This window comes from Narcine bancroftii, chromosome 2 (genome assembly GCF_036971445.1).
Source record: "Narcine bancroftii isolate sNarBan1 chromosome 2, sNarBan1.hap1, whole genome shotgun sequence".
In the NCBI taxonomy this organism is placed as follows: domain Eukaryota; kingdom Metazoa; phylum Chordata; class Chondrichthyes; order Torpediniformes; family Narcinidae; genus Narcine; species Narcine bancroftii.
In genome coordinates this window covers 24,584,443-24,599,049 of record NC_091470.1, presented here as the reverse complement: position 1 = coordinate 24,599,049, position 14,607 = coordinate 24,584,443, and the positions used below count along the sequence as shown (strand labels likewise).

General features: G+C 41.0%; 1 protein-coding gene across 8 annotated transcripts in view; it reads right to left on the bottom strand.

Annotated features, from left to right (window-relative positions):
- Nucleotides 1-14,607, bottom strand: part of setd3 (SET domain containing 3, actin histidine methyltransferase) — a 156,986-nt gene that overhangs the window by 69,526 nt on the left and 72,853 nt on the right. For all 8 annotated transcript variants that reach the window (XM_069916142.1, XM_069916147.1, XM_069916144.1 and 5 more), the window contains 2 exons: nt 8,415-8,487; nt 1,168-1,424 (listed from right to left, as the gene is read on the bottom strand). In XM_069916142.1, coding sequence (XP_069772243.1) covers nt 1,168-1,424; nt 8,415-8,487 — 330 coding nt within the window. The remainder of the gene's footprint in view (nt 1-1,167; nt 1,425-8,414; nt 8,488-14,607) is intronic.

Sequence of the window (14,607 nt, the reverse complement as noted above, 5' to 3'; positions counted from 1 at the left end):
CATATTTTACTGATCCCAAAGTATTACTTTCATTCATAAAAATACAACAATCTTGGCACTAGAACACCAGTATTCCACGCAATGGATATAGTCTTCAAAAATTTGGAAATAATTACTTCAATAACATGCTAATACTAAGATGTTTATTGTTTCCATATCAAAATAGATACCAGCGAACAGGTTTGGTTGTATTGAGACAGTTTGAGAACTTGGTCATTTTAGCAAAATATCACACTTTTAATGCAAAAGACATAGGATGTACCTGTCATTTACCACACATCAGTGTGACAGAGTATTTAGAGGTGGTTTGGGAGGAATTGTTAGAGCAGCTTGCACACACACATTTTAAAACACAGGTCTTTTGCAGAATGCTTTTTGCAAGAAAGCAACAAAGTTGCAGAAAACAGTTTGCCTGGGAGAGCATGTGATCTTTACAGGCAGAGGAGAAAAGTTTTGCTCTCAGAGAGGGAGGGTGTGAAACACAGGAGACACAGAAATCAGTTCCTGAAGGAGAAGCTGGCCAACTTTGGAAGGCTGCCTGGTCAATGGAGAAGACTGGCAGTCTGAAAGGTGACCTGAAAGAAAGACGATCATCTGGAGAACCCTGAAGGGGGCAGGTTTCGTCAGTAAGACCGATTGAGAAGGAATCAGTTGCGGATGTCCTGGAAAAGGAATCTCTCTAAAAACCAGTGGTAACCATTTGCCTGTTAAGCACCAAAGATTGGTGAACTTTGTTAATGCTAACTTCTGTGCACAGAACAAGAATTGCCTGCAACCAGTGAGATTGGACTGTAATCCAAAGAACTTATCTAATCTTAAATTTACATTACACACACCTGCACTTCATATTAGAGGGAGAATTAAGTAGGTTAGGTAGGTTAAGTAAGTTGATAGTAATAAGTTAAAGTTTAATTCAGTTTTCTTGTTCAATTATAATTAAAAGCTACTTTTGTTTAAGTAACCCTGTGTTGTGGTGCATCTGTATTGCTGCTGGTTTCTGGGGTCCTCTGCACTGAGAAACTGGTGAGCAATGACGTGGTAGATTGATCACAAGTTGATTAATATTAAAAGTGCCTCCAAATCCAGACTGCAATTGAAAAAAAGTGCTTTTGGAATGAAGATCTTCATCAGAAGAATATTTAAAATTGTTACATATGGTCAACTTACCTGGATGAGTTTATAGAAATATGCATATTGGCGAGCCATATTTTTATATTGATTAAAGACATCATGGATGGCTTGCGTTGACTGGAGGTAGCGTACTTCTTCCTCTTCGAAATATAAAGGGGTATGGTACTCCATCGGCAAAGTCTTAATGTAGGGCAACCAGAAGGAATCTGGATTTGATCGTTCACAAAGCAGATGAAAAGCAAGGGTGATATTTCCCATGGCCTGCAGAATCCGGTCCTGGGAATACAAGGAACCTGGACACATTTTAGACTCGTGTTAATGCTTGAGTAAGAAAGCAATTAATTAACCTCTATAAATGAATACCAAACAAATCCAGGAAGCCATTAATTTTAGTTCAGGTGTTTCAGAGCAAATGACATCACAACATTAGAAACCATTAAATGCTCAAAGTTCAGAAGAATGGTTATTTCCATGTTAACCCCCCCCCACAAAAGAAAAGGATATACCTTAGTTTCGGTTCAAGGAAACAATTCTTAGAAGAAAAATAAATCTGTTTCAGAATCATTAGATAGGTTAATTCCTCCACTGTCTAAAAGGCTGTTCTATCTCCAACATGGAAATATCTAAGCTGCCAAAAGTTAAAAACAGAGTCAGTCTTTTATTTGAGGAAAACAAGAAAACCTGCAGACGCTGGAGGACTAGTGCAGTACACAAAAGTGCTGGAGAAACTCAGCAGGTCATGCAACATAGCAAGTACAAGGCAGTCGAAGTTTCAGACTCGAAGCTTTCTCTGGATGCTGCATGAGATGTGATGTCGTGCGTGCACTGCAATAATGAGAACCCATGGAATGACAGGAAAGACATTAGCATGGGTAGACCATTGGCTGATCGGCAGGAAGCAGAGAAGGAATAAAGGGATTCTATTATAGTTGGCTACCAGTGTTGGGGCCACTTCTTTTTACATTGCATGTTAATAATTTGAATGGTGGAATAAAAAGTTTTGTGAGCAAATTTACAGATGCTGATAGTGAGGAAGAAACAGAGGGGCTGTAGAGGGACTTAGATGAGGAGAATGGGTAAAGAAGTGGCAAATGAGATACAATGTTGAGGGGGTACGGTCGGGCACTTTGGGAGAAGGAACAAAATGGTAGGGCTTTTGCTGTATTTGGATGGGGAGAAAATTCAGAAATCAGAGGTGCAGAGAGACTTGGGCGTTCTCATGCAAGAGACCCTAAATGTTAACCCCCAGGTTAAACCTGTGATGAAGAAGGCAAATGGAATAGAATGGAATGGAACAGAATGAGCAGGGATGTGATACTGAGGTTTCATCAGGCACTGGTGATGCCTCACTTGGAGTACCGGGTGCAATTTTGAGCTCCTTATTTAGAAAAGAATCTGCTGGCATTTGAGGGGGGAAATCAGAGAATGAACCATAGTAGAATTACAGCACAGAAACAGGCCACCTCTGCCCCTCTAGTCTAAGCCGAACCAGTTTTTTTCTAGTCCCATTGACCTGCACCTAGCCCTCCATACCTCTCCCATCCATGTACCTGTCCAAATTCTTCTTAAATGCTAAAATTGAGCCCACATTTACCACTTCAGCTGGAAGCTCATTCCATACTTCATTCATGGCAAAGCTGTATCGCATGGTACATGATCAAGGACAAGAGGACACAACTTTAGAATTGAAGGGTGCCCATTTAAAACAGATGCAAAGGAATTTCTTTAGCCAGAGAGTGGTGAACCTCTGGAATTTGCTGCCACGGATGGCTGTGGAGGTCAAATTGTTGGGCATATTTAAGGTAGAGATTAATAGGCATCGGAATAGTCAGGGTATCAAAGGTTATGGGGAGAAGGCAGGGGAGAGGGGCTGAGTTGGAGAATGGATCAGTGCACGATGGAATGGCAGAGCAGACTCGACAAGGTGAATGGTCTACTTCTGCTCCTATGTCCTATGACCTCCTCTAGCTAGATGTCTGCCAACATTTAAGCAATTTTATCAATGTGGAACCACTTCTGTTCAATCCACTTCAAAGGCAGACGTGGTGCAATTTTTTTGTTACAATCCAAACACTAAAGTTCAAAGACTATGAAATATATTTAATACAAAATGTATACTGGCTATAAATAAAACTAAATCCAAGCAGCAATTTCATTGACATGTTTGAAAAAAAAAACAATTTTAGAACACGTGATTTTGAATTTCATCCAAGTTGAGAGGTTTCAATTTCTTTTCAATGTCTAGAAATGGACAATACCAAATATGTACCTCAATTAACTGATTATATGGTCATTTGTTTTGGGGGGTAACAGATTATGCAGCTTGAATGGAGAAGCAATAAACTTTCAACATTTCAGTTCGAAAAACCCTCCATCAGGAAATGTCAAAATGTCAACCATTGCTGTCCATTGATGTTGCCTGACCTGCTGAGTTCTTCAAGCCCTCTGTACATTCTCCAGTTCTTCAGCATCTGCAGACTTATTCACTATCAGTTTTTGGACTTGCTATGAGATGTTCAGCTGGTCAGACAATGGAGGTGAAATGGGAATTCAGGACCTTGTCATTGCCATATAAAGCGTGAACATAACAAGTGAAATGGGCCTGATTCATATTTCCACAAATGGCCTTGCACTCCCTTTTCTTTAAATATTGCATTCCTGTTCTCCTCACATTTTTGCTTCTGTAGAATTCATGTAATCTCTCATCAGGAGTTGCAATTCCGAATGGAAGGATTATTCTTCTAGTGTACACTAGACTTAACCTACTGACAATTGACAAAACTGGATCCTTTGAAGAACTCAAATAATGAGGAAGTTGTTACCCAACTTACTCAATGAAACCCAAAATGATTTCCCTCTTAAATCATCAATTAAAAAAAAAGAATTAAGGTATTCATCGGCAATAAGTTTTTAAATTCTCTGGAATTGAAAAACAAATTGGATAGGCGCAAGAAAGAAAATAAGATCGATGGAGAAAGGGAAGTGGGGTGAGACTGATGGGATTCCTCTACTTGAGAGCTTGATGGTTGAACGACCAATTCTATTTTAGATCCGTGAAAAAAATTACGCCTGATATAGATTTACCATTAAAATAATAAAACAAACAGAACTAAGTGTTAGAGACTTACACAACTGTAAATATGTGGACGAGAGAAATTACATAATGTTTGGGACAAATACTCATTTTTTCCCCTTTATTTGCCCCTGGGCTCCACAGTTTTAAATTTGTAATCAAATAATTCACATGTAATTAAAGTGCACACTCCAGATTTTATTTGAGGTTATTGCATACATTTTGGTTTGACCATGATTGAAATTATAGCATTTTTTATACATAGTCTTCTCATTTCAGGCCATCATAATATTTGGGACATAGCAATGATAGTACTTTGTTGCATATCCCTTACATGTAATGTCTGCTGGAAATCTGTGATTCACAGTCATCACTAGGTGCTGAATATCTTCTCTGGTGATGCTCTGTCAGCCATCTTCAGCTCCTGATGATTTCGGGGGCTTGTCCCCTTAAGTTTTCTCTTCAGCATAGGGAAGGAATGCTCAAAAGGATTTAAATCAGATAACTCTTTGAATAAAAAATTCCACTCTTCACGGTCGAAGGCTTTTTCCGCATCTAGCGCTAGTATCATTGGTTGGTCAAGTTGCTGTCTTGAAGCATTAATTATAGTAATTAATTTAGTAATATTATCTGCTGAATACCTATTCTTAATAAATCCTGCTTGATCCACATGTACTAATTTCTGTAAAAAATTAGCCAATCAGTTTGCCAAAACTTTGGCTACAATTTTATAGTCTACATTCAATAAAAATATAGGTCTATACAACGCAACTTTTAATGGGTCTCTATCTTTCTTTGGTATAACTGTTATCAATGCTCTTGAAAATGACTCTGGAAATAAACCTGTATCAGTGGCTTGTTTAAGTACTTTGGTATAGACCGGAAATACCAAATCATGAAATTCTTTATAAAATTCCGTCATAAAACCACCTTCTCCAGGTGATTTTCCACTTGGCATAGATTGTAATGCCTCCTTAAGTTCCAAATCAGTAAATGAACCCTCTAACGTCTTAATATCCTCTTCCTCCAATAAGGGTAAATCCAAATTTAACAATAAAGAATCAATCTGCTCCCTATCAGCAATCCCTTCAGGTGTGTATAAATCCCGGTAAAAAGTATGAAATTCATCATTAATCCCCTGTGGTTTATGTAATTCCTGAACTTCTCAGAAGTGCATTAATTGTTCTAGAAACTTGTTCAGTCTTCAACTGCCACGCTAAAACTTTATGTGCTCTTTCACCCAACTTATAATAACGCTGTTTCAATCTTTGACTCATTCTTTCACAGTTGTAAGTTTCCTTTGTATTCCTCTACCGGCACCACCTACGGCTCCTAGAACGCTTCCACCAGCGTTGTCTCCGCTCCATCCTCAACATCCATTGGAGCGCTTACACCCCTAACGTCGAAGTACTCGAGATGGCAGAGGTCGACAGCATCGAGTCCACGCTGCTGAAGATCCAGCTGCGCTGGATGGGTCACGTCTCCAGAATGGAGGACCATCGCCTTCCCAAGATCGTGTTATATGGCGAGCTCTCCACTGGCCACCGTGACAGAGGTGCACCAAAGAAAAGGTACAAGGACTGCCTAAAGAAATCTCTTGGTGCCTGCCACATTGACCACCGCCAGTGGGCTGATAACGCCTCAAACCGTGCATCTTGGCGCCTCACAGTTTGGCGGGCAGCAACCTCCTTTGAAGAAGACCGCAGAGCCCACCTCACTGACAAAAGGCAAAGGAGGAAAAACCCAACACCCAACCCACCAATTTTCCCTTGCAACCGCTGCAATCGTGTCTGCCTGTCCCGCATCGGACTTGTCAGCCACAAACGAGCCTGCAGCTGACGTGGACTTTTTACCCCCTCCATAAATCTTCGTCCGCGAAGCCAAGCCAAAGAAAAAATAACTAATCTTCAATTTAGATAACGGTATCATGTTGTCTTCTGTTGCATTTTTCTGAAATGTCTTCTCCAATACTGCAATTTATTTTTCTAAATCTTGAAGTTCCGTTTGATATTGCTTCTTCACTTTTGCTGTGTAACTAATAATTTGACCATGTAAGTATGCTTTTAAAGCATCCCATAATGTAAATTTACTTTGAACTGATCCCGTGTTTGTTTCTAAAAACCTAATCTGATCTTTTACATACAAAATCAATTCCTTGACTTCATTGGCACAACTCTAGTCCTCATGTTGAAAAATGGCCATTACAGACTCCAAAGGTGACCAAAAACTTAGAAGCAAGCCTAGCTCTCTTAAACCTTCACCAATGAGGCCATTAAAAATACCTGAGTACTAACAGATACCTATGAAGCCAAATGTCCCAAACATGAAGGTGCCCTGAAATAAAGGAACTATGTAATTTCTACAAGGCCAAACCAAAATATATACAAATAACTGTGAATAAAATCAAATGTTCACTTTAATCACATGTGAATTGTTTGATTACAAATTTAAAACTGTGGAGAGCAGGTGCAAATAAAGGAAAAAAATGTCTTTGTCCCAAACATTATGGAGGGCACTGCAAACCTCAGGTGACAACAGTCAGATGTTTCACAAGATCACAAGAAAAATGAACAGAGGCAGGCCATCATGTCTGCTCCGTGAAACCTCCCTGAGCTAAACTATTCTCACATCTAGTTCCAAGTTCCGGCCTTGTTCTCATATCCCATGATACCCCAACTCATTAGATACCTATCAATTTCCCCTTTGAATTTCCCCAATGATCCTGCCTCCACGAATTCCACAAATCCACTACCCTCTGGCGAAAGAAATTTCTCCTCATCTCTGTCGTGAGTTCGTACTTTTTTTTTTAGTTCTAAGGCTGTGGCCTCTTGTCCTGGAATCACCCAACAGGGGAAACATCTTATTTACATCCACTCTGTCCAATCCACTCATTATTCAAAATTTTTCTGTGACATCCCTTCTCATTCTTCTATATTCTAATGAATAGAGTCCAAGAGCTGCGAAGCGTTCCTCACATGTTAGCCTTCTCATTTCTGTGCCTCCTCGTTCTGTACCTTCTCCAACCTTGCTATATCCCTTCTAAGAAATGGGGCCCAAAACTGCACAGAATACTCCAAATGAGGTCTCACCAGTGGCCCATAGAGTCTCGTCAACACCTCTTTATTCTTATACGCAATCCCCTTTGAAACGAATGCTAACAAAGCATTCGCCTTCTTAACCGTCGATCCAACCTGGCAGTCAACTTTCAGGTTATCCTGCACGAGGACCCCCACTTTGTACTTCTGAGGTTTGAATTTTCTCCCCATCCTCCAAATAATAATTCAACCATTTATTTCCTCTCAAAATCCACTTTAAAATTGGAGATCCAAAATCTGCCTCAGGAACTGTTTCACCATTGCAAGCTAGATTTCAACATGCTACTATAAACAAATTTATGGATAAATTTGGATTTAGATAATAGCATGCTTAGAACATCTTTTAAGTACTCTCATCTAACATTTAAAACACCATTGTATAGGAGAATGTGACCATGAAAAGTAGGCCAAGAAAGTACTTGCAAACAACAAATAAATTAGCACATGATTATTTTTGGTGAGAACAACATTGGGCTGGACCATCAAAATTCCCCATTCTACCCATTCTAAGCAAGAGCTTTCATGTTCAATGCTGGCAGATTTATCGATTTCATGTCTCATTCAAAGTCCTGCATATAACCATTCAATTACAGAACTACAAAGCTGGATGCAATTTTCCAAATGGGAATGGGAGAGATAATCTACATGTGCATCGTACCCATCAGTCCAGAGTCCATGCTGGCCATCAAGCACCCCTTCACAGTAAACCCTGTTAATTCTCCACCATTTCCATCCACTCTCCCCAGACTTGACCACTCTCCCACACACTAGGGGCAATTTAATGCACCAATTAACCTACCAACCTGCGCATTTCTGGGACGTGCTTGCAGGTGCATAATCCACATAGAGAGCACCTGAGGGCAAGATCAAGCTAGTGGCAAGAGGAAAATTTGGTGGAGGAATGTTCATTTGCCATCCAGTTGAAAAGAGGTTATGAGATACCAAATACAGCAATTTTGTTTATTGAATTTCTCACTCAATAAAAGTGATAGGAAAACACTCCTGGACTACGTCTCAACAGATTTTCATTTCAGAAATTACAAAACATTTGAAAAGAGAGGACCAAAGGCAATCACCCAATTGAAATATACATCCATGGGTCCATCATTACTTACCTAGCACAGAATTTTTAGCAGATTCAACAGTCATCAGCATTTTCCGAGGGATCCACAGAAAAAGTTCTTCAGCCTAAAATTAAAAGTAAATTAAATTAAATTAAAGTAAATTACCATAGTTCAATTTAACATTTAATTTAAATATATTAAATTTACATTTAAATATTGGCTGCTCTAGAAATCCAAGTAAATCCATTTATTATTCTAGTTATTCAAGATCTCCAATCAATCAAAAATGCAGGCATAGAGGCCCGACTTGCGGCCTATGAGGCTTGCTTCCATCCACAGATAGAACCAAATATAAAATTGACACGGTTTATGTTGTATTTGACAAACTAACAGGGATACAGGGCACGCAAGAGCCAAAATGTATTTATTTTGTTAGTTTCCGTCCGTAGGCTAGGCGCGGCCATCTTGCTTCCTGTGTACAAGGGCGAGTTTCCAGGTGGCGTATGCGCAGTGGGTGATCGCGTGCACCAGAGTTAAGGGTGCTCAACTCTCACACATTCTAACTCCATTACACGAACCCACCGTGTTTGCGCCACATGAAGGTGCTCGTGTGCACACAGGAATCAAGATGGCCGTGCCCAGCCTACGGACCTCAGGTCGTCAACTGACAAGCTAAATACGCAATTTTGACACGTGTCCATTCCAAGATATGACTGGCCATCCAGGACGGTACATGGACAAATGTCGGGGTGTACCTGTACTCAAGTTAGGAGCCAAACTCAAAGTTTCAGTTAGCACATGAAATTAATTCTCTTCAAAAACAGTCAGTAACACAGCAGAGAAATACAAAAGGCAGATGCTGTAATCTCTAGCAAACAGACGCCCCTTTAACACAGCCTCAAAGGTAGGAATATTGTACCTTTATTGTGCCATGCTGTTGTGTGTAAAAGGTACAAACACGGAATGGGTCATTGTAGTCCCGCCTTTTAGCCAGCAGTGGTAGTAACAGTGCCAAATCAGCTTTGTTTGATTCAGTGTAAAAAAAGCAAAGTTTAATAATGGGTTTCTTTACGGCAGTATTGCGGGATCTCTGTGTAAAAAGGGCAAAACAATTGCTGGAGGAACCCAGCAGATCAGACATCATCCATGGGTAGAAATGGTCCATCAACATTTTGGGTCTGAAATCTTTAACAATACAGTAGTTTTTGGCAGTTACAGCTCCCCTAAAACTTTGGGATGTGTCGGGTGAGGGGGGGTGTGGGGGCAGAGGGAAGAAAAAGGCACAGCACTAATGTCTGCTTTCATCAATTTTCATTTTCACTGTGCAAGGGAGGCAAATCCATTCTAATTACATTCAATGTCTGACTGGAAGCAGTGGAGGAAAATAAATAAAAATGGCGATGGCTTTTTTTGTATAACTGGCAACATTTCATTGCCTTCGGTGATGTCACTTTCTGTTTAATATCAATTAGATTCTGCCTCATTCAGTAATTATGTAATGCTGGTGTTGTTTCTCGTTTACTTACACAATATCAGCAGGGCTTTGATTCTATCAACATGTGTAGCAATATAACCAAAGGAACCTGCAGTGCTCTTTCATGGCTAACTATGCACGTAATTTTTATGAATAAGGCTTTTCCTTCATTCAAAAATTAACTACCTGGCAATCAAATAAAGGAAATCAACAAAATGTTGGCTTTTCAATGCTGATTTTGTAACTGCAAGCCAAGGTTTCACCTGGCACTTGATAAGATTGATCTTTATTACAAACTAGTCTGAGCCCTGCACAATCTGATCCAAAGAGAAACAAACAAGAAAACTGGAATTAGTTCCAAATTAAACATTAGAAAAACAAGTTGGAGGAGACCAGAACACAGGATAAAAAATAGTCGAGTCTTCTGGTTTTTGGAGCAAATAAGTCTGTGCTCAGCAGTGGCTCGAGGGATTGCAGACTCTGGGAGAGCAGTGGACCAGCACAGGGCATCAGAAATTAGGAAAGGACTTCCCTTTGAGAAGGAGAAGCAGAGGAAACAGTGGAGCAGTGAGAGGCTCAGCAGCTGAAGGACCCACACAGGCTGCAGGCGACTTGCGCTCAGGGGACCTGCATGAGCTGTGGACTACTGGACACTGGCTCAAGGGAACCAAGCATCAGAACCAAGATTCGAGAGGGTGCTGAGAGCAAGTAGGGCTCCCAATCGGGCGCTGGAGGCTTCCTGATCGTGTTGGAGATTTGGACTTGCGGCTCGGGTGGCCGATGAATTGAACAAGAGTATGTGCGGCTGCAGAGACTAGGTGAATCCACAGACACTCAACGACTGATGGAACTCTCTTTTGCTTCTCTTTCATCTATTGTTAGGGGCACTGGGTAATGCTCATGGCTACTCTTTGATTGCATTACGATAGACAAAAGTTAAAGTATATCATATACAGCATGTTACATTTAATATATTGTGACAATAAAAGAAACTGTGAATAAGCTCAAAAGAGAGAATCTAAGAATCTTTGCTAATATTGTATTGTCCTCATTTCCCATCTCCATGCCCCACCCCAAAACTCATTTCCCACAAAGTAGTAAGGTGTAAAATTAATACAGTAACTCATAGCAGAGCAACAAACTATCATTTGATCTGCCAGAGTGAAACAGGACATGACAATAGAATCACCGAATTTTATACCACAAAAACAAGTCTTTTGGCCCAAGCATCCATGCCAGCCAAGTTGCCTCTCGGAGCTGGTCCCTCCTGCCTGCATTTGGCCAGTATTCTTCTAAATCTTTCCTATTGATATACCCATCAAAATGTCTCGTAAATATCCAAATTGTAGCTGCCTCCACACCTTACTCTGGCTGTTCTTTCCAAAGACTAATGAAATCTGTGTTTCCACTCAGTCCCTTTTAAATTTTTCCCTTCTCGCCTTAAATCTCTGCCTTCCAGTCTCAGACTCATCCATCTAGAAAAAGACCGACTTTTTGAAAAAATATATCTACTTCTATAAAGGGACCCCCTCAGCCTCCAAGACCCTTAGGAGAAGTCCTAGTCTGTCCAGCTACTCCTTAAAAGACAAGCCCATTCCTGGCCAAATCCCAATGAATCTTTTCTGCACCCTTTTTCAACTTAATGACATTTTTACTATAAATGGGCAACTAGATAAGATGAATGGGCAGCACACGATACCCCTACATTTACAGTTGGCATTAGTCATCCCAATTCTTGTACTCAATACCCTCAGCGATAAGGTGTGCCAAATGATCACCTCTGTTGACACTTTCAGAAAACTCTCTGGTTCACAACACTCTCCAGGGCCCTACATTGACTTTGCAAGCCCTACCTGGTTGACTTATTAAAGTGCAATGCCTCACACTTGTCAGAGTTAAATTCCATTCCTTGACCCACTCTCCATGTTGACCTGGGTCCTTTTGTAATTTTAGATTACTGGCCATTCTTCCATCAATTTTGGTATGAACTGCAAGCTTACTAACCATGTTAACTATATTGTTGTGTGAATTGTTAATATAGATGACAAACAGCAATGGGTTCCAGCTGGTAACAGGCCTCTCATCAGAAAAACAATCCTCCACCGCTACCCCGACTCCTCCCACAAAGCCAATTTTGATTCCGATTAGTCACCTCACCCCGGATCCCATTTAACCTTTTGGATCAGCCTAACAAGTGGGTCCTCGCCAAAGTCCTTGCTAAAGTCGATATAGACAATGTCTACTACATTACCCTACTCAATCCTCTTTGTCACCTCTTCAAAGGTCAATAAAATTTTGAGAAACATGATATTTCACACACAAAGCTATACCAACTTGACACATCCAAAACAATCTATGAAATATTTACAAGAATGTTAGGTTCAATTTGGGGAGTTATCTGGGTATAAGGTGAATTGGGATAAGAGTGAGATATTGCCAATTTTTGAAGGGGATTATAAAGAGTGTAAAAATGTTATAAAATTAAGATGGTCTTATAAAATTAAATATTTAGAAGTAATTGTGAATGTAAATTATCAATCTTTATACAAGTTAAATTATGTACCTTTATTGAAAAAGATTAAATGGAAGGATCTTCCATTGAGTAAATTGTATTAAATTGTATTAAAATGAATATTTTTTCTTGTATTCAATATTTATTCCAGTCAATACCGTGTTTACTTTCAAAGGTTTTTTTTCCAGGATTTGAATAAGGTGGTGAGGAAATTTTTATGGGGGGGAAAATTAGCTCAAGTCTTTGGCTTGGCTTCGCGGACGAAGATTTATGGAGGGGTAAATGTCCACGTCAGCAGCAGGCTCGTATGTGGCTGACAAGTCCGATGCGGGACAGGCAGACACGGTTGCAGCGGAAAATTGGTTGGTTGGGGTTGGGTGTTGGGTTTTTCCTCCTTTGCCTTTTGTCAGTGAGGTGGGCTCTGCGGTCTTCTTCAAAGGAGGTTGCTGCCCGCCAAACTGTGAGGCGCCAAGATGCACGGTTTGAGGCGATATCAGCCCACTGGCGGTGGTCAATGTGGCAGGCACCAAGAGATTTCTTTAGGCAGTCCTTGTACCTTTTCTTTGGTGCACCTCTGACACGGTGGCCAGTGGAGAGCTCGCCATATAACACGATCTTGGGAAGGCGATGGTCCTCCATTCTGGAGATGTGACCCACTCAGCGCAGCTGGATCTTCAGCAGCGTGGACTCGATGCTGTCGATCTCTGCCATCTCGAGTACTTCGACGTTAGGGATGAAAGCGCTCCAATGAATGTTGAGGATGGAGTGGAGACAACGCTGGTGGAAACGTTCTAGGAGCCGTAGGTGATGCCGGTAGAGGACCCATGATTCGGGGGAGCCGAAAAGGAGTGTAGGTATGACAACGGCTCTGTATACGCTTATCTTTGTGAGGTTTTTCAGTTGGTTGTTTTTCCAGACTCTTTTGTGTAGTCTTCCAAAGGCGCTTTACAGAAATTGACATGGAAATACGCATTAGGTGGACTTCAGTTGCCTCACTTTCAAAATTACTACGAAGCTGCACAGTTGAAGTTTGTTAGTAGAATGATGGATATTAATCAACCTCCTAGTTGGGCCAAGGTGGAGTTAGCCTCTATTTCTGAATTTGATGTTCATCAGTTTATATATAAGTGGAATTTGAATTTATTGCCAGTATTAAAACATTTGTTAAAGATTTGGGTTAAAAGAAATGATGTTATAGAAAAAAGGGTAAATTATCAATTCAAACTCCGTTATATGAAAATCAGCTTACAAAGCCATCCTGGCCAGAGAAGAAACAAGCCTTCCGTCGCGCATGCAGCCATCTTCAGCGCAAAATCCGGGAGATCCAAAATGAGTGGTGGACTAGGCTCGCCAAACGAACCCAGCTCAGCGTGGACATTGGGGACTTCAGGGGTTTTTACGAGGCTCTAAAGGCTGTGCACGGCCCCTCACCCCAAGTCCAAAGCTCGCTGCGCAGCTCAGACGGCAAAGTCCTCCTCAGCGACAAGATCTCCATCCTCAACCGATGGTCAGAACACTTCCAATCTCTTCAGTGCCAACCGCTCAGTCCAAGATTCCGCCCTACTCCAGCTCCCTCAACAGCCCCTAAGGCTAGAGCTGGATGAGGTCCTCACCCGGGAAGAGACATATAAAGCAAATGAACAACTGAAAAGTGGCAAAGCAGCAGGTATGGATGGAATACCCCCAGAGGTCTGGAAGGCTGGTGGCAAAACTCTGCATGCCAAACTGCATGAGTTTTTCAAGCTTTGCTGGGACCAAGGAAAACTGCCTCAGGACCTTCGTGATGCCATCATCATCACCCTGTACAAAAACAAAGGCGAGAAATCAGACTGCTCAAACTACAGGGGAATCACGTTGCTCTCCATTGCAGGCAAAATCTTCACTAGGATTCTCCTAAATAGAATAATACCTAGTGTCGCCGAGAATGTTCTCCCAGAATCACAGTGCGGCTTTCGCACAAACAGAGGAACTACTGACATGGTCTTTGCTCCAAGAAAAGTGCAGAGAACAAAACAAAGGACTCTACATCATCTTTGTTGACCTCACCAAAGCCTTCGACACCATGAGCAGGAAAGGGCTTTGGCAAATACTAGAGCGCCTCGGATGCCCCCCAAAGCTTACAATTTAAACAATGTTGGAACCCCCTGAAAAGGGATTTCATACAAGCATATGTAAAAAATGTAAACAACCCTTATTATGTAGTTGTGCAATGATATGACTGATAGGAACACAAAATCCCAATGGATTTAGACAATGAT